General features: G+C 37.8%; 1 protein-coding gene across 1 annotated transcript in view; it reads right to left on the bottom strand.

Annotated features, from left to right (window-relative positions):
• LOC110442298 (PHD finger protein 3-like) overlaps positions 1–26,037 on the bottom strand; it is a 46,730-nt gene extending 20,693 nt beyond the window's left edge. Inside the window, exons 1-12 of the mRNA XM_021485827.1 lie at positions 25,877–26,037; positions 24,182–24,393; positions 22,523–22,723; positions 20,274–20,629; positions 18,645–18,795; positions 17,999–18,142; positions 17,188–17,277; positions 13,609–16,201; positions 12,082–12,181; positions 4,241–4,362; positions 2,894–3,150; positions 1,670–2,098 (exon numbers count right to left, since the gene is read on the bottom strand). Coding sequence (XP_021341502.1) covers positions 1,670–2,098; positions 2,894–3,150; positions 4,241–4,362; positions 12,082–12,181; positions 13,609–16,201; positions 17,188–17,277; positions 17,999–18,142; positions 18,645–18,795; positions 20,274–20,629; positions 22,523–22,723; positions 24,182–24,376 — 4,638 coding nt within the window. The 5' untranslated portion in view covers positions 24,377–24,393; positions 25,877–26,037. The remainder of the gene's footprint in view (positions 1–1,669; positions 2,099–2,893; positions 3,151–4,240; positions 4,363–12,081; positions 12,182–13,608; positions 16,202–17,187; positions 17,278–17,998; positions 18,143–18,644; positions 18,796–20,273; positions 20,630–22,522; positions 22,724–24,181; positions 24,394–25,876) is intronic.
• Positions 26,038–26,102: the final 65 nt, after the last annotated feature.

Below are 26,102 nucleotides of genomic sequence, written 5' to 3'. Positions count from 1 at the left end.
AGGAGTCACTGTTAATACTCTCAGATTCTAGAGGATGGCATACAGGTGTCACTGATGATACTCTCAGATACTAGAGGAGGGCATACAGGTGTCACCGTTGATACTCTCAGACGCTAGAGAAGGGCATACAGCTGTCACTGTTAATCCTCTCAGCTAATAGAGAAGGGCATACAGCTGTCACTGTTAATCCTCTCAGCTAATAGAGAAGGGCATACAGGAGTCACTGTTAATACTCTCAGATACTAGAGGAGGGCATACAGGTGTCATTGTTGATACTCTCAGATTCTAGAGAAGGGCATACAGCTGTCACTGTTAATCCTCTCAGCTAATAGAGAAGGGCATACAGGGGTCACTGTTAATACTCTCAGATTCTAGAGAAGGGCATACAGGTCTCACTGTTAATACACTCAGATACTAGAGAAGGGCATACAGGTGTCACTGTTAATACTCAGATACTAGAGAAGGGCAATCGGTTTAAAATCTTCATTAATAGTTAATTTGTTATTGGAAGTGGTCAACAGTATATAATTTTATGGGACTGAATAATAAATAAAGCGAAAACATTATTTTTACATCAATAGACAGAGTTGTTAATTAAACATGAGGTTTTGTTTTTTATAAAGAATGGTTTTCTAGCAACTTTCATGTAATTTTGGTATTTTTTCTATATTACCATCAATAATATAAAACTATCATAAGAATATATGAGTTTCAGTGTATAGTTTACACCGTATACATTTGACCCCTGAGTTCATTAAAGAACCAATTATATCAATTATGGATTTTGTAATCAATAATCAGACACTGACAGGAGGCCAACCTATACATTTTCAATTACCATCAATCATCCACCCATCACTATTTTCAATTACAATCAATCATCCGCCCATCACTATTTTCAATTACAATCAACCATCCGCCCATCACTAGTAAATCTATCGGAGAGCAAGAGATGATGGTTGTTATACATCGGAGAGCTAGCAATATCAGATATTCTGAGGTTATATAAATATGACCATTTCTGTATATCAACTTGAAACCTAATATGGTTCGATATGGGGTAGAATGTATGGCAATGGTCATTTCATAACCTTTTTATCATATACTATATACTGTTAATATTTCAGAAACATATCACAAACATATTTTCAGTAATAAAACAAAAAGTGTTATTGAGGCATGGTCTAAGTGTAGGACTGAACGTTACACGAATATATGGCACATACCATCCTCGATACTACAGGGGTTACGCTCACTTATGCTCTGTACACCCCTGGAATATGTCATAGCAAAATGGAAGGTTCTGTATGTGGCATCTTGTGGATGATACAAATGGACTAGTTTGATCCTTTGATGTACATCAAAAGAATCATGCAGCAGCATAATGGTAAAATTGACTGGCTTTGAAGTCAGATGTTGCTCCTTTGTAATCTTCAAAGGGCAGGTATTAGCCTGGCGATTGGTCAGTTGTTTTTTACCCAAGACCGATCAAATAGCTATCTTTGTGCCTTCAATTTTGCCATGACACATTCCAGGGGTGCAGAGAATGAAAGTGGGTGTACCGCCTGGAATATTGAAAATTTGATACAGGTAACAGAAGCCCCATGATGATGTTAAATATTGGTTAAAATCCTGAGGAATTTCCTGTGTCAGGTATAAACAATCTTACCTTGATGTTTTTCAGATTTTTGTCTCCTACCCCTCCAGAGGACAGCCTCCTGCGTACGTCACCATGGGGACCAAGTCTGTCTGGAGAACGGACATCTGGAGACTTCACACCCGGGGATTTTACAAGTGGACTTTTAACACTATCACCTACAGAGCTCTTTCGACTCAAGTCAAGTTTATGCGAGTCTGAAGACTTTTGCCCCGAGTGATGCAAATGACTCGAGTCACGTTTTTGAGAGTCTGAAGATTTATGTCCTGAGTGATGGCCATGCTTGTGTTTTCTGTCGTCATGGTGACCAGATGTTGAAGAACGCCTGTCGCCGGGTTTTCCATCTGACGAGTGTCTTCTGTGATCTGAGCTGTGATGCCTGTCATGATGTCGCCCGTGAGATCTGTCATCCGTAGACTTCCTCTCGGAATGAGATTTATCCTGAAAGAATGTATAAAACACACTTACAGTACAAAAAGCTTATAACTTTATATTTGCAGGATTCCTGTCTCACTGCATTGTGTTTTTCCTGTTTACAGAAACCTCCCCTTAACTTTTGTTTGAATATAACCGTAGAACAGTTGCCCAAGCCACTTTTGTTAACCAGGTAGCTCAATCCGTTGATATTGATAGTTTATCAATCTGAGGTCCAGGGTTCAATTCCCAGTCTAGCCTCGCTAATGTTTTTCACATTCAAAAACTATTGATTATATTTTGTAATTATCCATCTTTATTATTTCTCATAAAAGTCCTGCGAGGTATTGTTATCTTTTCAGAAATGATTTATCAAAGCAATAGTTTTGCCAGAAAAAACAGTGTCCTTTACTTAAATGCAGTTTTTCGTAGTGTACGGGTATTCTTTATACATCCTGATATTTCTGCTCAACCTCCCGAGGTATGAGGATTTCTGTAACTTTAACCCCCTTCCACCCCAAAAATACTATGTGGGACCCTTAAACCCTGGTAAAAGACCCCAAAATCTACTCAGGTGAAGAACTTATGTTATCATACTATACCATAAACTTAATCTATTTAACTTATTCATCCCTGAAGACACATTTGAACTCCTCCAATTGAAAGGTTGGTATAGTTCATTATGAAATTTCAAGGTTGAATGAGTTAAGGGTACATGAGATGTCTTGAATACAAATTTTGTACCGTGGATGGATTCGCCATACATGCACTGAAATGCCTCCCTAACTAAGTGGGGAGAAGTTAAAAAAATCAATGACTTACCCCAACTTTTTTTCCGTCTTTGGATGAAGAGCGATGCCTGTGTTCACCACTGTGGTGAGACTCCTTTGATAGAACTGACTTCTCTCCCTTGACTGAGGAACTCTCAGCTGTTTTTGCTTTTTTCGGTATTCTGGGAAGTGTATTTTCCTTTTTAACTCCCTCCTCTTTTGATTTGCTTGTAGATGGAATAACTTTTTTAGGCTCTGAAGGTTTCTTTCCTGGTAACATATGTTTTAACTTTGGACCTTTGTATTCACCTGCAGAGTCAATTGGAGAATGCAGTAAACACTGGAGTAATGTTTGAACATTCTAAATATGAATTTACATATGGAATCCTTTTACATATTACACATTATTTTAATCATCAGCATATCAGTATATCTAAGATGTATTTATTTTACAACAATTATGAACGTAAATTTTCAAACTTGTATATTAAGCATTCCTGTTGGCCCAGATGGAAACTCGTACAGGGTCATGATGCTGGAGGAATCCAGGGGTCTGTTATGTGGAACAACCGGTTTGTCCGTTTTTAAATGTAACAAGTTCGGGTATTAATCCTGGCGGACCTGCATAAACATTTGCAGGTCCGCCAGGAATGGGCGGTTCCAACTGTTTAAACGAAAACGGACCTGAATACCTGGAGATAACTCCAGCTGTCGGGCAAGTGTCACGCCTGATCACAGAAACAAAACCGTGGCTGACCTGGTGAAAGTCGAGTGTGCTTTCCACTGCACCACCCCAACCACCAGGAAATTTTGCTACACCAGTTATGATTTTCTTGGATCCAAAGTGCTTGTGCAAGGAGGGTGTTACTCTGCCTAGTACTTAGAGCTTGGTTTTTCATGTTCTTACGATTTAGACTTAAAGATATTTACTTTACATCATTCACCCCTTAATTTCCATAATGAACTATTCCAAGCTTTAAATTGGAAGAGTTTAAATGTGTCTTCAGGGGTGAATGAGTTATTCTTCCACCCTTCACAGGTGGGCGATGGCCTCGTGACGATTATCACGTGTTCAATTGTGACGTCATTAAAATGCATCGCTGGTAATTGTGATGTCATCAAAAGTGAACGACGATATTCGTACCCCACATTTGTTTTTGTTTACACTATTTTCGGTGGAGTTGTGACTGAAATAATAGGATGGGAGAAAAATAATCATCCCCTACCTCGAGGGTGCAACAGAGAAATCTCCAACCCTCGGGGTGATGTTTTTTGGTTGTCAAACCCGGGGAGGGTTGGAGATTTATCTTTCACACCTTCTGGGTATGGGAAGATTCTATTAATCCTACATACCTGTACAGAGAGGACAAGTGTATTCCTTCTGATATTTCTAACTTACCGGTACAAACAGGACAGATGTACTGCTCCTTGTTTTGCTCCATTTCCTTGTTGCGAGCCTTGGTCATGTTTACACAGCTCCCGTGGAACCAGTCCTCGCACTTGTCACAACAGATCATGAACCTGGACAAATGCAAGTCAAGCACATATTTATTACTTCAGATTGGGCAAACACATAAGGAATGGAAAGAACACAGGGCTTTCAATAGACCGGCCTCGAGAGCATGTTTTGACTCCCTAACATGACAAGGACTGGGCCCGTATTCATGAAACCATTCTCATGCTCAAGCATGGATTCTGTGCTCAAACCTACTTTTTTTGTAACTCTCTTTGATCACGTCAAACGATCAGAAAGTTTTCAAATGTTAACATTGAAAACTCTATTTGGCTGCAAGTCTCTTCAAAATGTTTCCAAGTCACTGACAAAATAAGATTTTTATTTATTAAGTTATATAACCAGAACAAGAAATTAGGCTTGAGCACAAAATCCATACTTGAGCATGAGAATGGTTGCATGAATATGGGCCCTGTTCTATCTGATTGGTTTTGACACTCCCAAAATTCAGGGAAACTACTGCGTACTGGAAAATTTTCGCCCAGTCAATCTGTCGCCCTTCTCCAATGGAATAAATTCTTGCCCAGTGTTGATTTCACCCTTTACGTTTAATTACTATGATTATAATGTTGTTTACTTATAATTTGCTGTAATGATAAAGTCGCCCTCATTAAAGATGATGAAAAAGGTGAAAAATTTGTAAACTGCAGCAAAAAATTCCCGGTATGCAGTATTGGACTTTCGACAATTGTAAACATCAAAAGTCAACTGAAAGCCCGTGAACATGCATTTCATGATAAGGTGGCATATATCCTTTCTTCTACGGAACTAAAATTAGACTTCATGAAAAAAAGAGTATTCAAAATATACAAGTTAACAATAACAAGAGGCCAAATGGGCATGAATCGCTCACCTGGTATTAATCCCACACTTGTAACCTTAAAAGTGATCTTAACAAAAGCTACAGGCAAAATGTCAGTATTTATGACTAAGTCATTTAAAAGAACCAGTTAAAATATTTTAAAACATTTGACCCCTGTGACTTTGAAAATCGAACAAGATCATTACATTGACCAAACTGTATAGCCCTTCATATCAGCATGCAACTTGCAAAAATATCACCACCCTAGACCTTTTGTTGATTGAGATTAGGTCATGAAAAGTTTATACATATTTGACCAAATGTGACCTTGAAAGAAGGTCAAGGTCATTCAAATGACTTGATAGGCCTTCATCCGAGCATGCTTCTGGCCAAATTGCAACATTCTATGAGTCGTTTAAAGATTCTAAGCAAATTTGACCCCTGTGACCTTGAATATAAGTGAAGATCATTCATTTGAACAAACTTGGTAACCATTAATCCCAGCATGTTACTGGCCAAATATCATCACCCTATGCCTCTTTATTATTCAGAAGAATTTGTTTTAAAAGATTTTAAACATATTTGACCCATATGACTTTGAATATAAGTCAAGGCAATTTATTTGAACAAACTTAATAGCCTTTCATCCCAGCATGTTACTGGCCAAATACAATCACCCTAGGCCTCTTGGTCATCCAGAAGTTGTTTAAAAATTCTAAGCAAATTTGACCCCTGTGACCTTGAATACAAGTGAAGGTCATTCATTTTAACAAACTTGGTAGCCCTTTATCATAGCAAGATACTGGCCAGATATCAACTTTCTAGGCCTTATCGCTATTCAGAAGAAGTCTTTGAAGTTTTAAACATATTTGATGCCCGTGACCTTGATTAAAAGTCAAGGTCATTCATTTGAACAAACTTAGCAACCTTTCATCCCAGCACGTTACTGGCCAGATATTATCATCCTGGGCCTTTTGGTTATTCAGAAGAAGTCGTTTAATGATTTTGAACATATTTGACCCCTGCAACCTTTAATATATAATTCAAAGTCAGACATCCTAGCATACTACTGGCCTGATATCATCACCCTGAGCTTTTTGGTTATTCAGCAGAAATCGTTTAAATATTTTAAACATATTTGTACCCTGTGACCTTGAAAATGGAAGAAGGTCATTCATTTGAACAAACTTGGTAGTCATTTATCAAAGCAAGTTACTGACCAAATATCATCGCCCTAGGCCTCCTGGTTATTCAGAAGAGGTTGTTTAAAGGTTTCAAACATATTTGACCCCTGTGACCTTGAATATAAGTGAAGGTCATTTATTTGAAAAAACTTGGTAGCCCTTTATCATAGCAAGATACTGGCCAGATATCAACTTTCTAGGCCTTATCGCTATTCAGAAGAAGTCTTTGAAGTTTTAAACATATTTGATGCCCGTGACCTTGATTATAAGTCAAGGTCATTCATTTGAACAAACTTAGCAACCTTTCATCCCAGCACGTTACTGGCCAGATATTATCATCCTGGGCCTTTTGGTTATTCAGAAGAAGTCGTTTAATGATTTTGAACATATTTGACCCCTGCAACCTTTAATATATAATTCAAAGTCAGACATCCTAGCATACTACTGGCCTGATATCATCACCCTGAGCTTTTTGGTTATTCAGCAGAAATCGTTTAAATATTTTAAACATATTTGTACCCTGTGACCTTGAAAATGGAAGAAGGTCATTCATTTGAACAAACTTGGTAGTCATTTATCAAAGCAAGTTACTGACCAAATATCATCGCCCTAGGCCTCCTGGTTATTCAGAAGAGGTTGTTTAAAGGTTTCAAACATATTTGACCCCTGTGACCTTGAATATAAGTGAAGGTCATTTATTTGAAAAAACTTGGTAGCCCTTTATCATAGCAAGATACTGGCCAGATATCAACTTTCTAGGCCTTATCGCTATTCAGAAGAAGTCTTTGAAGTTTTAAACATATTTGATGCCCGTGACCTTGATTATAAGTCAAGGTCATTCATTTGAACAAACTTAGCAACCTTTCATCCCAGCACGTTACTGGCCAGATATTATCATCCTGGGCCTTTTGGTTATTCAGAAGAAGTCGTTTAATGATTTTGAACATATTTGACCCCTGCAACCTTTAATATATAATTCAAAGTCAGACATCCTAGCATACTACTGGCCTGATATCATCACCCTGAGCTTTTTGGTTATTCAGCAGAAATCGTTTAAATATTTTAAACATATTTGTACCCTGTGACCTTGAAAATGGAAGAAGGTCATTCATTTGAACAAACTTGGTAGTCATTTATCAAAGCAAGTTACTGACCAAATATCATCGCCCTAGGCCTCCTGGTTATTCAGAAGAGGTTGTTTAAAGGTTTCAAACATATTTGACCCCTGTGACCTTGAATATAAGTGAAGGTCATTTATTTGAAAAAACTTGGTAGCCCTTTATCATAGCAAGATACTGGCCAGATATCAACTTTCTAGGCCTTATCGCTATTCAGAAGAAGTCTTTGAAGTTTTAAACATATTTGATGCCCGTGACCTTGATTATAAGTCAAGGTCATTCATTTGAACAAACTTAGCAACCTTTCATCCCAGCACGTTACTGGCCAGATATTATCATCCTGGGCCTTTTGGTTATTCAGAAGAAGTCGTTTAATGATTTTGAACATATTTGACCCCTGCAACCTTTAATATATAATTCAAAGTCAGACATCCTAGCATACTACTGGCCTGATATCATCACCCTGAGCTTTTTGGTTATTCAGCAGAAATCGTTTAAATATTTTAAACATATTTGTACCCTGTGACCTTGAAAATGGAAGAAGGTCATTCATTTGAACAAACTTGGTAGTCATTTATCAAAGCAAGTTACTGACCAAATATCATCGCCCTAGGCCTCCTGGTTATTCAGAAGAGGTTGTTTAAAGGTTTCAAACATATTTGACCCCTGTGACCTTGAATATAAGTGAAGGTCATTTATTTGAAAAAACTTGGTAGCCCTTTATCATAGCAAGATACTGGCCAGATATCAACTTTCTAGGCCTTATCGCTATTCAGAAGAAGTCTTTGAAGTTTTAAACATATTTGATGCCCGTGACCTTGATTATAAGTCAAGGTCATTCATTTGAACAAACTTAGCAACCTTTCATCCCAGCACGTTACTGGCCAGATATTATCATCCTGGGCCTTTTGGTTATTCAGAAGAAGTCGTTTAATGATTTTGAACATATTTGACCCCTGCAACCTTTAATATATAATTCAAAGTCAGACATCCTAGCATACTACTGGCCTGATATCATCACCCTGAGCTTTTTGGTTATTCAGCAGAAATCGTTTAAATATTTTAAACATATTTGTACCCTGTGACCTTGAAAATGGAAGAAGGTCATTCATTTGAACAAACTTGGTAGTCATTTATCAAAGCAAGTTACTGACCAAATATCATCGCCCTAGGCCTCCTGGTTATTCAGAAGAGGTTGTTTAAAGGTTTCAAACATATTTGACCCCTGTGACCTTGAATATAAGTGAAGGTCATTTATTTGAAAAAACTTGGTAGCCCTTTATCATAGCAAGATACTGGCCAGATATCAACTTTCTAGGCCTTATCGCTATTCAGAAGAAGTCTTTGAAGTTTTAAACATATTTGATGCCCGTGACCTTGATTATAAGTCAAGGTCATTCATTTGAACAAACTTAGCAACCTTTCATCCCAGCACGTTACTGGCCAGATATTATCATCCTGGGCCTTTTGGTTATTCAGAAGAAGTCGTTTAATGATTTTGAACATATTTGACCCCTGCAACCTTTAATATATAATTCAAAGTCAGACATCCTAGCATACTACTGGCCTGATATCATCACCCTGAGCTTTTTGGTTATTCAGCAGAAATCGTTTAAATATTTTAAACATATTTGTACCCTGTGACCTTGAAAATGGAAGAAGGTCATTCATTTGAACAAACTTGGTAGTCATTTATCAAAGCAAGTTACTGACCAAATATCATCGCCCTAGGCCTCCTGGTTATTCAGAAGAGGTTGTTTAAAGGTTTCAAACATATTTGACCCCTGTGACCTTGAATATAAGTGAAGGTCATTTATTTGAAAAAACTTGGTAGCCCTTTATCATAGCAAGATACTGGCCAGATATCAACTTTCTAGGCCTTATCGCTATTCAGAAGAAGTCTTTGAAGTTTTAAACATATTTGATGCCCGTGACCTTGATTATAAGTCAAGGTCATTCATTTGAACAAACTTAGCAACCTTTCATCCCAGCACGTTACTGGCCAGATATTATCATCCTGGGCCTTTTGGTTATTCAGAAGAAGTCGTTTAATGATTTTGAACATATTTGACCCCTGCAACCTTTAATATATAATTCAAAGTCAGACATCCTAGCATACTACTGGCCTGATATCATCACCCTGAGCTTTTTGGTTATTCAGCAGAAATCGTTTAAATATTTTAAACATATTTGTACCCTGTGACCTTGAAAATGGAAGAAGGTCATTCATTTGAACAAACTTGGTAGTCATTTATCAAAGCAAGTTACTGACCAAATATCATCGCCCTAGGCCTCCTGGTTATTCAGAAGAGGTTGTTTAAAGGTTTCAAACATATTTGACCCCTGTGACCTTGAATATAAGTGAAGGTCATTTATTTGAAAAAACTTGGTAGCCCTTTATCATAGCAAGATACTGGCCAGATATCAACTTTCTAGGCCTTATCGCTATTCAGAAGAAGTCTTTGAAGTTTTAAACATATTTGATGCCCGTGACCTTGATTATAAGTCAAGGTCATTCATTTGAACAAACTTAGCAACCTTTCATCCCAGCACGTTACTGGCCAGATATTATCATCCTGGGCCTTTTGGTTATTCAGAAGAAGTCGTTTAATGATTTTGAACATATTTGACCCCTGCAACCTTTAATATATAATTCAAAGTCAGACATCCTAGCATACTACTGGCCTGATATCATCACCCTGAGCTTTTTGGTTATTCAGCAGAAATCGTTTAAATATTTTAAACATATTTGTACCCTGTGACCTTGAAAATGGAAGAAGGTCATTCATTTGAACAAACTTGGTAGTCATTTATCAAAGCAAGTTACTGACCAAATATCATCGCCCTAGGCCTCCTGGTTATTCAGAAGAGGTTGTTTAAAGGTTTCAAACATATTTGACCCCTGTGACCTTGAATATAAGTGAAGGTCATTTATTTGAAAAAACTTGGTAGCCCTTTATCATAGCAAGATACTGGCCAGATATCAACTTTCTAGGCCTTATCGCTATTCAGAAGAAGTCTTTGAAGTTTTAAACATATTTGATGCCCGTGACCTTGATTATAAGTCAAGGTCATTCATTTGAACAAACTTAGCAACCTTTCATCCCAGCACGTTACTGGCCAGATATTATCATCCTGGGCCTTTTGGTTATTCAGAAGAAGTCGTTTAATGATTTTGAACATATTTGACCCCTGCAACCTTTAATATATAATTCAAAGTCAGACATCCTAGCATACTACTGGCCTGATATCATCACCCTGAGCTTTTTGGTTATTCAGCAGAAATCGTTTAAATATTTTAAACATATTTGTACCCTGTGACCTTGAAAATGGAAGAAGGTCATTCATTTGAACAAACTTGGTAGTTATTTATCAAAGCAAGTTACTGACCAAATATCATCGCCCTAGGCCTCCTGGTTATTCAGAAGAGGTTGTTTAAAGGTTTCAAACATATTTGACCCCTGTGACCTTGAATATAAGTGAAGGTCATTTATTTGAAAAAACTTGGTAACGATTAATCGCAGCATGTTACTGGCCATATATCATCACCCTATTTTGGTTACTGAGAAGAAGTTGTCTAAAGTATAAAGTTGATGCGGGACAGACAGACAACGGACGCCGCACCATGGCATAAGCTCACTTGCCCACCGGGCATACAGGCAACACCCATGAAAACTTAACCAGGGTGGCATTCCCATGACTCCATGTGTTCCGATAGATATTATTGTGAAAATTACCAGGAATTTACAGGTTTAAAATGTTATTGGTTACCCTCATGGTCATGGAATTTAACAGAAGCATCTTTGTCAGTTACAACATCAAACCAACACTACCGCGGGGCGGAACAATATACGCCTTTCGAATGCCATATAGTGTTATATACTTTCTTACATTGAAATAAGATCTGCATCATTCTAAGAGTGGTTAGCTGACATGCTATAAAAAATGTAGGCAAAAATCTCCAGACAAAAAATCAAATACTGAAATGAACAAAAGGCAATAACTTTTGCAATAATTGTTGAATCAAAATTCTTTTCAAGGAAACACAACAACATATCATGATTATTTAGCCTACTAAGTTTTAAAGAAAATGTAGGAGGAGATCTCCGGACAAATAATCAAATACCGAAATGAACAAAGGGCAATAACTTTTGAAAAAATTGTTGAATCAAATTTCTTTTTAAGGGAGATACAGCTTCATATCATGATTATAATGTATACCAAGTTTCAAAGAGATCGGTCGAAAAAATGTAGGAGATTACCGGACAAACAAAAGATTACGAAGGACGGACGACGCCATACCATAATACTCCTGTCAAATTTGACAGGGGTATAAAAAGTCATTAGCCTCAGGCTAGTAAGCCTCTAAATTTCACTAGCCCAAGCTCAAAATCTTGTAGCCCCAGGCTGGTGGATTTTTACAATCCTGCCATTGGTAATAACAGAGAAAGAAATTTAATTTTATACAAAACTTTTTGTCACTACCCGACTTATTGATTCATAATTATATAAACATCATGGGGAATAACTTCATAGACTACTAGACCTACAGTGTTTTTCCTTGTGATTGTTTATTGGTCTACCATTATGATGTAACACTGAATCGGTTGACCTGGCTCTCACCTGTTGCCATGGGGCTGGTTACAGATGCAGTACAGCTGGTCGGGAGGTTCGTAGTCAGAGTCGTTCTCATCATCCTCGTAACTCAGGTCGTTGTTATCTTCTGTAACACAGAGTCAGCTCTTTACATAGCTGTTCTATTTAAGGTGTTAATTGGGGTGCCGTGCCTGTCATTCCTCTACAGTATTTTTCATCAGTGGTTAGTAGCTATATAGGAGACTAATTTCTCTCATTTCCATGTGTGTAAGATAGAGCTGTTCAGGGTAAGAAAGGGGTGTCAGAAATTTCTATCTTACATCCCATTTCATGTGACGTGACGTCACAATGGCTCAACTATGACATGACGTCACAAATTCCGATGCCGCAATGCGAAAAAGGCGACGTAATAAAATTAAAACCTCTTATGATATCCACCATACACGTAAGAAAGATGAGATTAATTTTTCTGCGCAAACTATGTTTGCAAATATAGGGTTTGCCTAATCTTGCCGACAGATTCGTTTTTGATTAAAAATATATATGAAAACCCCTCTGGTGGAATTTCCCTATTCTACACCCCTGGACATGAAAGAGTCCTATAACCAACCTAGGTAAATGACAGATTTCTCCAGTGAAAGCTATACTGCTGTCTCTCAAGCTACAACTTACCACTAGATTGGCCTATGATGTCCTCACACTTCTCCTGTCAAAACTTACCACTATCTATATTTGTCTTTGTTGTCAAAACATTGGTCTTGTCACAACTCTCCAGTCACCACTGTCTAGATATTCTTTTGTGGTTCAAACATTTCCCCATGGCACATGTCCATTTTCTACACATTCTTCATTCACAACTTACCACTGTCTAGATTTAATTTCTCCTGCCACAACTTGCTGCTGTCTATATCGACCTATGTTTTCCAAACATTTCTCCAGTCACAACTTACCACTATGTAGATAGGCCTATATTGTCCAAACATTTCTCCTGCCACAAATTACCACTATGTAGATAGGCCTATATTGTCCAAACATTTCTCCAGTCACAACTTATACCACTATGTAGATTGGCCTATATTGTCCGAACATTTCTCCAGTCACTATGTAGATCTGCCTATGTTGTCCATACTTTCTCTCATGACAACTTACCACTATGTAGATTGGCCTATATTGTCCAAACATTTCTCCAATCACAACTTATACCACTATGTAGATTGGCCTATATTGTCCGAACATTTCTCTAGTCACTATGTAGAAATGCCTATGTTGTCCAAACTTTCTCTCATGACAACTTAAAACTATTTAGATCTGCCTATGTTGTCCAAACTTTCTCTCAGGACAACTTACCACTATGTCAATCGGCCTAAGTTGTCCAAACATTTCTCCAGTCACAATTTACCACTATGTCGATCGGCTTATGTTGTCCAACCATTGCTCCAGTCACAACTTACAACTATTAGATTGGCCTAAGCTGTCCAAACATTTCTCCAGTCACAACTTACCACTATGTAGATCGGCCTATGTTGTCCAAACTTTTCTCTCCTTACAACTTACCACTGTCCAGATTAGCCTGAGATGACTTTCCAGCTGTGCCTGTTTCAGCTTTTTTCTTCTTCTTTTTCTTCTTTACTTTATCTTTCGGTGTCTTGTCCTTTCTAGGACTACTCTCTGGGATTTCATAAGGAAAGGAATATTGTTTAGGCTTCCTTTCTCGTTTTTGTCTAACCTCTACGCCACTGTTTGTCGGTTGGTCATTTTGACCATCTACAGCTTTATGTGATTCCTCGATTTCCGGATCCCCTACAGAAGCCTTGTCCTTTTCACTTATTTCTGGAGCGTCCGATTGTTTCACCTCCTGCGTTTTTTCAACACTTTTAACTTCTAAACTTTGAACTTGAGAATCTGTTGTCTCCTGAACTTTGACTAGCGAATCTTTATCATCAAGCCCAACATCCTTATCTTCAGTTTGTGGAAGATCAACACTTCCTGTATTAGAATTGCTCACAGCACTGGGTGTTGAGGACACAACAGGTATGGCAACTCCTACGGAGGCCTTCTGTTCAGAAAGAGAATGTTTAGTTGTCTCACTTTCTGCATCAATAGCAGTCACTTCCTGTTTACAAACAGAACCCCCGCTATCTGAGGTTTCAATCTGAACACTGTCACAGACTGTCTGTTTGGTCTGAGGTTTGCAGGCGTCCTCAATAATACCACTTTCACTCTCTTTATCCTGCTCTGTGACCTTTTTAATGTTTGCAGTCTCCTTGACTGTCAGATCACCAGTTTCAACCTCAGCAGTGTCGGTGTTTTCACCGACACCCGACGTTCCTTCACTTAAAACACTTGGTCCTGCTTCCCCACTGTCTTGAAGTTTAACAGGCTCCTCAACCTGACTTGACTGATCAGTTTCCATCTTGACATCAGAATCTGTTGCGGTCAAGTTTTGACTTTCTGATACTATACCTTCTTGTTTCACACATTCCTCATCCTTGGATTTCTCGGACTGCGAAGGGTGTCTCGTGTGACCCTTGACCTCTACACTGTCGGATTGGTCATGTTTTTCATGAATGACTCCATCAGGTTTAAACAAGTCCATGACAGTTGGATCGATGACAACCTCCTCAGGTTTCCGTGGTTTCTTTTTCACAGGTTTAGGAGCGACTTTCTGAATAGCCGACTCCTCACTCATCTTGGAATCTATAGAATCTTGTCTCTTTCTTTGGGAATCCTTTTGCCCTTTCCCTTTAGTAGAGACGTCCTCTTTCTCCGAAACAGTCCTCCTTCTCTTCCCTCCAGTGGGAGTGTCCTTCATATCCTCCTTCCTCTTACCCACGCCCTTCCTCTGTTTTGGAGAACTGATGTCCTCGTTGTCACCTGGACTCTCCATCTTTCCTTTCCTTTCCTTGACTGTGGTAGGCGTCTGTGCAGCTGCTCCTCGTCCACTTTTTCTTCGTTCTGCAGTAGGAGATTCTTTTATTTCTGCCTCTTTTTTCTTCCCAGTTTTGGCTGTAGTTGGTGTTGACTTCTTTACTCCTTTTCCTTTCTTTGTTTCCGTATCCTCCTCCTCTTCCAATACTTCTTCCTCTGCTTTTGAGGCTCCCTTTTTCTTCCCTTTTGTAACTGTTTCCGTTTCATCCTCATTGTCCTTTAGTTTCTTTCCTCTCCTTTTGTCCACCTTCGGTGTTTCAACTTCTTCCTCCGAATCTTCTTCTTCATGGCTCTCCTCTGCACTTTTCTTTCCTTTTTTGCCAGCCGCCACTTTCTTCCCTTTCTGGACAACCATCTTTCCTCCTTTCTTGGGCGTAACTTTTTCTTCCTGGATGCTATCATCCGCTTTAGCCTTAGGTTTCCTCCCTCTCTTCTGCTTTACTCTGACAGGTGTATCTTCTTCCTCTTCTTCATCACTCTCCTCTTTTTTCTTTTCAGTTTTTCCAACTTTTTTCTTTCCTTTTGGTGTTGTTTCTACCTCCTCTTCACATTCTTTGGCTTTCTTTCCTTTTCTTACAAGCTTCTTTTTCCCTTTAGGTGTGTCATCCTCTTCCTCTTCTTCTTCACTTTCCTGTTTCTTCTGTCCCTTCCTACCAACTTTCTTTTTCCCTTTAGGTGTGTCATCCTCTTCCTCTTCTTCACTTTCCTGTTTCTTCTTTCCCTTCCTACCAACTTTCTTTTTCCCTTTAGGTGTGTCATCCTCTTCCTTTTCTTCTTCACTTTCCTGTTTCTTCTGTCCCTTCTTACCAACTTTCTTTTTCCCTTTAGGTGTGTCACCCTCTTCCTCTTCTTCTTCACTTTCCTGTTTCTTCTGTCCCTTCTTACCAACTTTCTTTTTCCCTTTCTGAACACCTTTCTTCTTTCCTTTAGCAGTTTCCTCTTCTTCCTGCTCATCGTTACTACTTTCCTCTTCTTTTCCCTCTTTCTTTCCTATATTTTTCTTCCCTCGCTGTTTCGGAGAACTCTCCTCCTCGCTATCACTTTCTTTATCCTGCTTGACTTGCTTCTTCGCTCCTTTTTTCCCTTTCACTGCTACCTTCTTCCTTCCACCTCGTGGCGTTTTAACTTCCTCTTCACTCACTTCCTCCTCTTCCTCGCTCTGATCATCATCTTCGGCTTTCCCCTTTTTTCCTTTGCCCTTCACACCTTGTTTCCCAGTCTACAATAAAAACATTGTCTCAACTTGAATAGGTCTACATGTATAGGTACTTTACATTCGCTAAATTGAACCTAACTAGGACATATTTATGGGCAAGAACAAAATTTTCAAAAGCACTGGTCCAATGGCAAATGTCTGTTTCTATCAAAGTAATAGCCCTAAAAATGAAATCTATTTGTCCCAACTCATCATATTCAAACTTGGATATTTCATGGAAGTAACTTTTGTAATATTTGTGTCATTTTAACTTAAAGCTCTTTTGCCTTTCACTTGTTTATTTGATAATAAAAATAAAGCCATTTGGGGCTCACAGCCTCACATAGATATAACATACAATCCCCAAAATAGTAAGAATGACCTTTGACCTTTTAACCTTGATGAATGATCACCAAAATCTACACAAGTGTAGACCTAGATGTTTCCTTTCTATGGTGTAAATATTCAGGGTACAATTCAGTAGACCATTTTGCACTGGTCAAGCAAGCAGATCCAAATTTTCACTTCCCTGCCGACCAAGTCTACGGACACTGGGCCATTGCACCCAAGTTTTTTCCTGATGTTAATCACTAGCACATTTTGTCAAGCATTGAGATCCTGGTTTCTGGCATAACCAGTTGTTCTTTTATCCCCATATGTTTCTTAAATGTATATCTTCGGGCTTCTATTGAGGATGATATATGCGATAGTAAGACCCTGCTCCTAGTTTGTCTCGGTGATGTTGTAATGTCTCAATTTCCAGACTTATTGCTACTTATACCCATCTTTGTCCCCTTTTCCGAACACCCACAAAGTTTTATGGCTTTCTAATTTTGTCAAATTAATTTAAGACTAGTTACTAGCCTTGCTGACCCACTTTCAACTTGTAACACCTAATTACACTAACTGTTCGTGATCTTTCAAATTCTTGTGTACAGAAATATAATCTGCTCGTAAACCATTTATACTGTCCAATACTCTGAAGTAGACATTCTTTCTTGAAAACCAACCTTTTTGGTAATTTTCTTTTTTTCTTCTTCATCATCATTTTCTTCTTCCTCCTCACCCTCATCATTTTCTTCTTCATTGTTCTTCTTTGTCTAAAAACATAATAGTTGTAATTGGTTAGAAGTAAGATTCTGAGGTAAATGATAAGTTTGTTTTTTAATCAAAACAAGAACTGAAAACTCCTTTTGCGAGCTTTTGAAAACATCCGTTTCCTTTTTCAAGCAAAGAGTTTAAATGGCCAGTGTCTCAACTCTAAACTACTGAAAACAACTCACTAAGCCACAGCGTGCTGTATGAGTTAAGTCAACTGTCAGAAAACATAGAGACATTTCGCCATATAGCACTCTAATACTGCAGGCAGTCAAGGGTATGTGTCAAGAGGTCAGAAAAGTCTAATCTGTCGAAACAAAACAGCACCCTCTTCATCAGAAAGAATTTGGATGGATGAACAAACCAAGGTCATTCGTTTGAACAAACTTTGTAGTACTTCATCCAAGCATGGTACAAGAGTTACTGTGCTATTAATATTAAGATCACCCTGGGACTTACGGAAGCTAGTTGAAGATTTTCTCTCGTTTGATTCCTGTGAAAAAGGAAGCTGTTTGAAGATTTTCTCCTGTTTGATTACTGTGACATAGAAAGTGGGTCAAGGTCATTCATTAAAGCAAACATGGCTACTCAACTTCTTCATCTTTTTTATATGAGAGTTGCAAATATGCAAATCATTTGGGTTCCTTGACTTTCATTAATGAACAAAACTATAGTGCCCACTCTTGATCGGTGTTACACATACCCTCAATGAGGATCAGGTACCTTTTTATTAGTTCCTTTTTTCCCTTTGCCTTTCTTTACTTCCTTCTCCTCCACTTCCTTCTCCTCCTCCTCTTCAATTTCCTCCTCCTCCTCCTCTTCTTCCTCCTCCTCTGCCTTGACTGCAGCTTTACGGCCTCTTCCACCCTAATCACACAAATAAAAATCATTTTTACAAGATATCCCAGTCTCTCAATCATGTTATCGTCAAAAAGGATAAACACTGCCAGAATCTTTCATTAATACTAACGACAAGTGACAATTAAAAAGAATGTATCACATCAGGGATCATACAGGAACTTTAATATGAAATGATAGACTTTCTTTGGCATTTTATAAAAAAAATAAACTCAAAATATCCTGCCATGTGCAAATTTTTGAATAACAGAGATTGGATGTGTTGGTTTAAACACATTTTTATTGCCTTGAAAATGACAGAAAGGATTGAGAACAAGTTCTTACAACTTAATTAAGCCCTCTCCTAACTTAAAGACATTTTACGTACATCATAGCTGTCTTAACATGTACACTTTTTTTTTTTTTTTTTTTTTTTAATTTAAGTTGAATAAACAAAATAAGGAGTCTCGTTGCAAAATTATTACTTCTTGTGAGAATAAATTGACTTAAATCAAGTTTCCCGGTAACATACTTTTCTGATAGGTGTTTTTTTGTCGTCCGGTTTCTCAACAGTCTTTCCACTCTGCAAAGCTTCCATTGCCTCCTTCTCCCTTTGTCTATTCTCTTGTATAATTTTCTCCGCCATTTCGCGCTGCTCGTGATCGCCAATCCTTGTCGATCGCCTGGAGAGAAAAATGCGACATTACAGTTCACTGTTGCAATCAATATTTTTTTACTTTATGTAGTTTTCATGATTATATCTCATCACATCACTAATATAATCGTGTTGTCACATTATCCAGACTTGTTAATGCCACCACTAAATCAGTTGTCACAATATCAAGACTTGTTCTGTTACCACTAAACCAGTTGTCACAATATCTAGCCTTGTTATTGCCACCATTAACTCAGTTGTCACAAAATCAAGACTTGTTTTGTCACCACTAAACCAGTTGTCACAATATCTTGACTTGTTATTGCCAACATTAACTCAGTTGTCACAATATCAGGACTTGTTCTGTTACCACTAAACCAGTTGTCAAAATATCCAGAGTTGTTCTGTTACCACTAAACCAGTTGTCACAATATCTAGACCTGTTATTGCCAACATTTACTCAGTTGTCACAATATCAAGACTTGTTCTGTTAACACTAAACCAGTTGTCACAATATATAGACTTGTTATTGCCACCATTAAATCAGTTGTCACAATATCAAGACTTGTTCTGTTAACACTAAACCAGTTGTCACAATATATAGACTTGTTATTGCCACCATTAAATCAGTTGTCACAATATCAAGACTTGTTCTGTTATCACTAAACCAGTTGTCACAATATCTAGACTTGTTATTGCCACCAGTAACTCAGTTGTCACAATATCAAGACTTGTTCTGTTCCCACTAAACCAGTTGTCACAATATCTAGACTTGTTATTGCCAACTTTAACTCAGTTGTCACAATATCAAGACTTGTTCTGTTCCCACTAAACCAGTTGTCACAATATCCAGACTTGTTATTGCCACCATTAACTCAGTTGTCACAATATCAAGACTTGTTTTGTTACCACTAAACCAGTTGTCACAATATCAAGACTTTAATCTGTCCCCACTAATCCAGTTGTCACAATATCAAGTCTGTGTTTTAGGGGACAAATTGGTCTATTGCTAAACAAACGTCTTTGAGCAATCCATTCATTCAATCATCACGTCTCAAAAATGGAAGTGAACTATGGATTTTTCTCTTTTATGATCCCTATATTTGACAGAATAACCTAAAATTTGTTTATATCAAACTCTGGCCAAGTAATACTCCATAGTGTTTGGTGACAATTGGGTAGTAAATTTTGATGATATAGAGCAGACAGAAATTTTCTGATTGGACAGATTAAGTTGATGCAGAAATATACAGTAAAACATCTATTATTTTTAATTTCCTACTTGGGAATTGTAAAGAGGCAAACTGGGAAAAAATCACATTCTTTTTCAATTGAGAATAGCTCCTTTAAACCACTGTATTTAGGACCACTTGGTGTCAGAAATATTTGCACAAAACATTTTACGCGTTAACAATTTCTCAAAAATGTTCTCCACACTCGTAATTCTTCATCTCAAAAATTGAACCATCAACATTCAGTAGCATTAAAGGTAAAAAGACCGTTTACCTAATATTAAGAGGGGACTGTTCCACCTTTCGTCCCTTTGGACGTCCTCGGCCTCTACTAGGGGTTTCTTCTTGATCCCCTTCATCCCCTTCATCCTCCTTGTCCTCTTCCTCATCCGGCTTATCTTCTACGACAACATCCTCATGTGTTTGCTCAGAATCCTTCACCTCCTCAACATCATCGTCTGCATTCCGTCCTTTACGAATGGCAATGCGTGCGCTCTTGCGTGGGGATGACGACTGGGCGCCTGAAGACGACGCAGCTGTCTGTAACACTATAACTGGCTGCTTGGGCATCTGGTAGGAGGGCAGTGCATAAGCATGGTCAGAGAATGCTGAAATTTTCTCATCTGACTTCTGTAGAAACAAAGAAAACATTCATTAATTACTGTGTGAATCAGTGTCATAAATGCCAATATTCTTGGAGACATGTTTCTGAGTTTTACGGGGTTCCATTTTAATTACGATACTGGAAATATGCAAAATTTCCCTCCCTACAAATGCCATAAATGTTCAAGTAAAATCAACTCCTGTCATTATTGATAAACTTTATAACCCAGCAATATTACACTTATACGGATCATATTTGGCAAAATTTAACAACGAAATAAGCAACAACATTAAACAAAATTAACAGTTTTGTTTCGCTCCATCCTGCGGCCACCCTTCTCACCAGCCTGTCGCAGATCATGTGCCAACAGAGAATATTTCCACATTTCAAGAAACGGCACTTACTTTCTATCCCTGCACTAATCCCCGAGGGAAAGAGAATCAATAGGCCAAAAGGGCATGTATAACTCACCTGAATATTTAAGGAGTCATAGCAAAATGTTCTCATTAACAAGAGGCCCATGGGCCTAAACGGTCACCTGAGTCTACAGTATTTATTTTTGTTGTTGAAATATGTACCAATTTGAGTAAAAAATAGTATAATGTTAACTTAACTTTGTCAGGACCATGAGCTGATCATTCCTAGACCAATTTTAAGTGAGATCGGCCTATTAGAACTTAGTAGCAAAATAGCGGCCATGGCAGCCAAATTGTATTTCTGATTGACCCGAAAAATAACAACACTTTGTCAGGACCATGAGGCGATCATTCCTACCAACTTTCAGTTCAATCGGCCCAGCAGAACTTGACTTTAAGTTTGAAATGTAAAATGTTAACGGACGACGGACGACGACGGACGAAAACGGATAGCAATAGGTCACTTGAGCTAAAGCTCAGGTGACCTAAAAATTATCCTGTACTACAAATGGTTCACTTGCAAACTTTGTCGGCTCCGTCTATTGGAACTACCAGCCAAATATTATTATACGATTCTATGCTTTTTGCTTTTTGGTTCTTCTTCAGAAGTTGTTTGAAGTGTTTGACATATTTGACCCTTGTGACCTTATAAGGAGATCTAGGTTATTTACAATTTTAAAACTCTGTCAGATGCCATCCCAGGAAGCTACCAGCCAAATATTATAAATCTATGCTCTAAGATTATTCAGAAGAAGTCAGTTAAATTGAGCTGTTTGACATATTTGACCCCTGTGTCCTTGTGAGTAGGTCAAGGTCATTTTCATTCTCAAACTTTGTCGGGCTCTATCCCAAGAAGCTACCAGCCAAATATGAGGTTCTATACCTTTCAGTTCTTCAAAAGAAGTCGTTTGAAAGAAAGAATGACGGACGACACACAATGACATAAGACAAACAAAAAAAAGGTGTCTGTTTAGGGTTCCCGACCAACCCTAGCTTTTTACCCCCGACCCAAAACTTTTTGATTTTTTTTTTTTTTTTTAAACCCGCTGATTTTCGAATTTTAGAAGGTTCCTAGCCTTTCAAAATGGCTTCCAGCTCCGTGTTGGCGCTAAATGTCATCATATGGAGTACAATTTGCCTCCAAATGAACCTTGTTTATGTAATTCTTTGTTTGACATACAATAGTAGGGTCATAATCACATGACCAAAAAATATACAAAACAAAAAAAACAAAAACAAAATCCGACCTACCTACCCTTGTTTTTTTGCCAATGCAACCCCTAAACAGACTATATATTTTTTTTTGGCCTAAACTCACTTGCCCTTCGGGCAGGTGAGCCAAAAAGCATGAAGGGAAAATACTCGTACATGGTTATAAAAATAGCATAGATAAATACTTGATTGTTTCAAACAATAAAATTTGTAGATTTTCTTGATCCTGTCTCTAACTCTAACAGGTTATACGATTATCTGTTGTTTGACATTTATAATAAAAGCACCTACATCAAACATGTCCAGTGCAAGGAGGTCATCACTGGTGTTGACAGAATCCTGACTACTGTCCAATCCCGCAACTTGAGCCATGGTCTCGGTGAAATCACCTTCGTTAGTCTGCTGAAGAATCTTTCTTGCTTCTTCCGACGACAAAAATTCGTCCAATTTGCTCATGTGCTCCTCAGAAAACCCACTAAAAGGATTTTTGTCCTATAGAAAAGCAACAAAGAAGTATTAACATTATACAGAAACAAAGTGTATCGATCCCGTTGTTTTGAGATATATATTGCTTTGGGGCATTTCTCAGCTCACAATATATACATAAACTCTGATCATGAATGCTCATGAAATTTTATCCTAAAATTGAAATTACAAAGGTTAGACACTAACTTAGTTTGCTTGGTAGTCCATAGGACTAGTTGAATAGATTATTTACTAGTCCTACCTCAATGTAACTAGTCTAAGATTTGCTGATAAGGAAACATCACCATCTACAGCATGAAACATTAAAAGTAACCGACTGTAGGGGACTTAAAATTTATCATGCAATATATATTATTTTAAGCAGTTTTCTAAATTTTGAGGTTGGTTTTTTTCTTATTTTATAATCATATTTTTCACAAATCCAAAGGACCAGTTAGGTAAGGTGATTCATTAATTAGTCCTTGCTGAAATCTGCTAGTTCAGCACTACTGGACTTGTGTTAGTGTCAACCCCTGTATATTTTTCTAAATTCAGGCAAACTGTCATTTAATGGGTGGTCATGAGGTAAAACAGTGGAAACTTGATACTGGATACTTGAGTCGGCACTCAACATTTCTCCCACTTAAAATTCTTTATGCACTTCTATCCAGGTCAACAGGAGTGATTCATGAAAGTTCATAATTGTCTTATAAAAGTGTTATGATATTTTTTTTATATGACCTTTTGGTTGGGGTTATAAGAAACAGTTGCAACTGTGGTAGAATTTTTTAATAAATTAACATACAAAATCTCGTCTCTTTAAAGGGGTTTAACTCATTCACCCCTGAAATTTCATAATGAACTATTCCAACCTTTGAATTGAAAGAGTTCAAATGTGTCTCCAGGGGTGAATGAGTTAATAAAACATTTCAATTATTCAAGCATTGTGTTTTGATCTTGATTATATTTTCAATATCAGGGAAGGCATAAAATAGGGGATTGGGTGGGGGTCCATATTGTGGTATAGTTAATTTAGCACAACTCCTGCTCAGAGTGAAGCTTAGCCTTAGTCTTTTTATATTGCATATATGCTGAACAACTTAACATTAATATTTCAAATTAAAGGAAGTTATTGAGCAGTAATAAATATGTTAACTAACTGACAAGGGCCATAGCTATCATATTTTCCAGATTTCCATTGGGGGGGGGGGGGGGGGGGGGGGGAAGGAAGAGATTCTGCACTCTCAAATGTAAAACCTAAATAAATGTGTGTATATACCTCCTAGTGACAAAATAACCCTTTAAAATGACATATTTTTAGTTGTTCTTTCAGATGAAATCATTAGGTCTTAGAATATAGGGATAGTTAAGCAAATTCACTGGTTTGAAGATGCAAAATTTAAGGGTCCAAAATCGGGAGGGTTGAGAAGTATGTGACATCATAGCTCATACCATATACCATAAATTCAACTATTTCTACATTACCTCAAATCCCTCTAAATGCCAGCCACCAGGGGGAGCAGGACCGGAGTGGTCTCCCCTTTCTGGTTTTGTAGAACTCTTATCATTACCGACAGAAACTGTGACAGTTGGAGGACCAGAACCGTCAGAACAACCTTGATTACTGCTTAACGTCACTGCTATAGCATGACTTGTTTCTGTTCGTTCACTTTCTGACATTTCACTCCTTTGAATATCTGTAAAAGAATGGGAAAATTAATAGTGACCATTATGAACTAACTTTATAGGGTGGACAGGTGGTGCAGTGGATAGCGCACTTGCCTTTCACCGAGGTGGCCGGGGTTTGATTCCCCGATCAGACGTGAAAAGGTTTGGGGTCACCTGCCTGACCGCGTAGGTTTTCTCCGGTTACTCCGGTTTCATCCCACATTTAGACTCTCCGCACACTATCATCCGGACCAACAAGAGTGATTAATATAGGTTGAAATAACTGTTTCATAATTGTTGAAAAATAAATAAGGTTTATATTAAAGTACACGTATTCAAGTCTGACATAACTGACAGCCTAATAATTTTAACAATATTTTAAAAAGTAATAGAATACTGTTATAAATCAGTGTTTTTAACCTAAATTTTTGCGTTAGTCTGCTCCTTTATGAAATGGAAAAACATTGCATTATCTATATTGAAATAGGGATTATATTCCTCATTTTTTAGGGGGGGGGGGGGGGCACTTATTAGCTAGGGGAAACAGCCTGTGTTCTGTAAAACTGAGCAGAATTAATCACTGCAAACAGTTTGCCAAATTTGGCTTCATGGCAAATATACAACAGATTTGTAATCATACCAGCATGACTATTAAACAAATCTTTTCAATCAATATATTCAGAACATAGTGACATATCTATGTCTTTTAACTCAAAAGGTTAAAAGGTAATTTTTGTAAAGTTTTGTACTTGCACCATGAAACGATATTCAATTGACAAAATAATATAATCAAACAATCTCTGGTTGACCTTCATCTTTATGCAACTGATTCAAAGGTGTTTTCTGAAGCAAGCTGCCAGGAATTGCATCAGTATTTGGAATGTAAAACTGCTGGCATCATCAAATAATGCATTAGACAATCATTGTTCATTTTAATAACTAGATGTGATGATTGTTCACAATATTTCAACACATTTCAAACACTAAGTCTAGGACACTGTATGCCATGGTCTTGTATCATGTTAGTAGTCTTGGCAGATGTGCAGCCCAAGTTTATTCATCATAACGATAGTCTCCGTACTGCTTTTTCTCTGTTTTCCTGCATGCTTAACAATTTTGGCATGGTCTTGCATCCTGTCATGTCTTGACAATAAATAAGTTCGTATGTGAACACTGCCACGTTCAATTCAAAATCATTTTTTCCTGCATATGAGGATGACAACAAACGCCATTGTAATATTCTAATAATAACAATGACCGGCAAAATGACACGAGGTATGCGATGCATATTGGATTCTGCGAACTCTGGCAATTTGGGATTCTTATTTAAAATCTGGGGGTCTGTGGTTTCGTAGACCTTTCTTTTATCGTACCATCGATAGGCCAGTTATTTCTTACATAATCACGTGTTCTGGGCATATCAATAGGCATCATGCCGTAGCGTAAGCAACGCGATGCTGACGAGAAGTGTTGTTCGCCAAAGGATTTGTCGTGTGTCTGAAAAATACAAACCTTAAGCATCCCACAAATAAAGTGTTTGCAAAAGCTTATATACTTTAGGTCCGTCTCGCCAAAGGACTTTTCCATCCAGTCGCAAATTATACCAAAATAGCAGGTGTCCTTGCAACACACTATCGAATCTCATCAAAAATCAAGCGCCATGTTTTCCTAGACGTCACGTGACCTTGTGTTTTGGGGTAAATCGCGTCCGGCATTTACCGTTTGTTATTTGATTAAT

This window comes from Mizuhopecten yessoensis, unplaced genomic scaffold, assembly GCF_002113885.1.
Source record: "Mizuhopecten yessoensis strain PY_sf001 unplaced genomic scaffold, ASM211388v2 scaffold716245, whole genome shotgun sequence".
Lineage (NCBI taxonomy): Eukaryota > Metazoa > Mollusca > Bivalvia > Pectinida > Pectinidae > Mizuhopecten > Mizuhopecten yessoensis.
The sequence above is the reverse complement of the archived record's forward strand: the minus strand, read 5'-3'. Positions and strand labels throughout refer to the sequence as shown.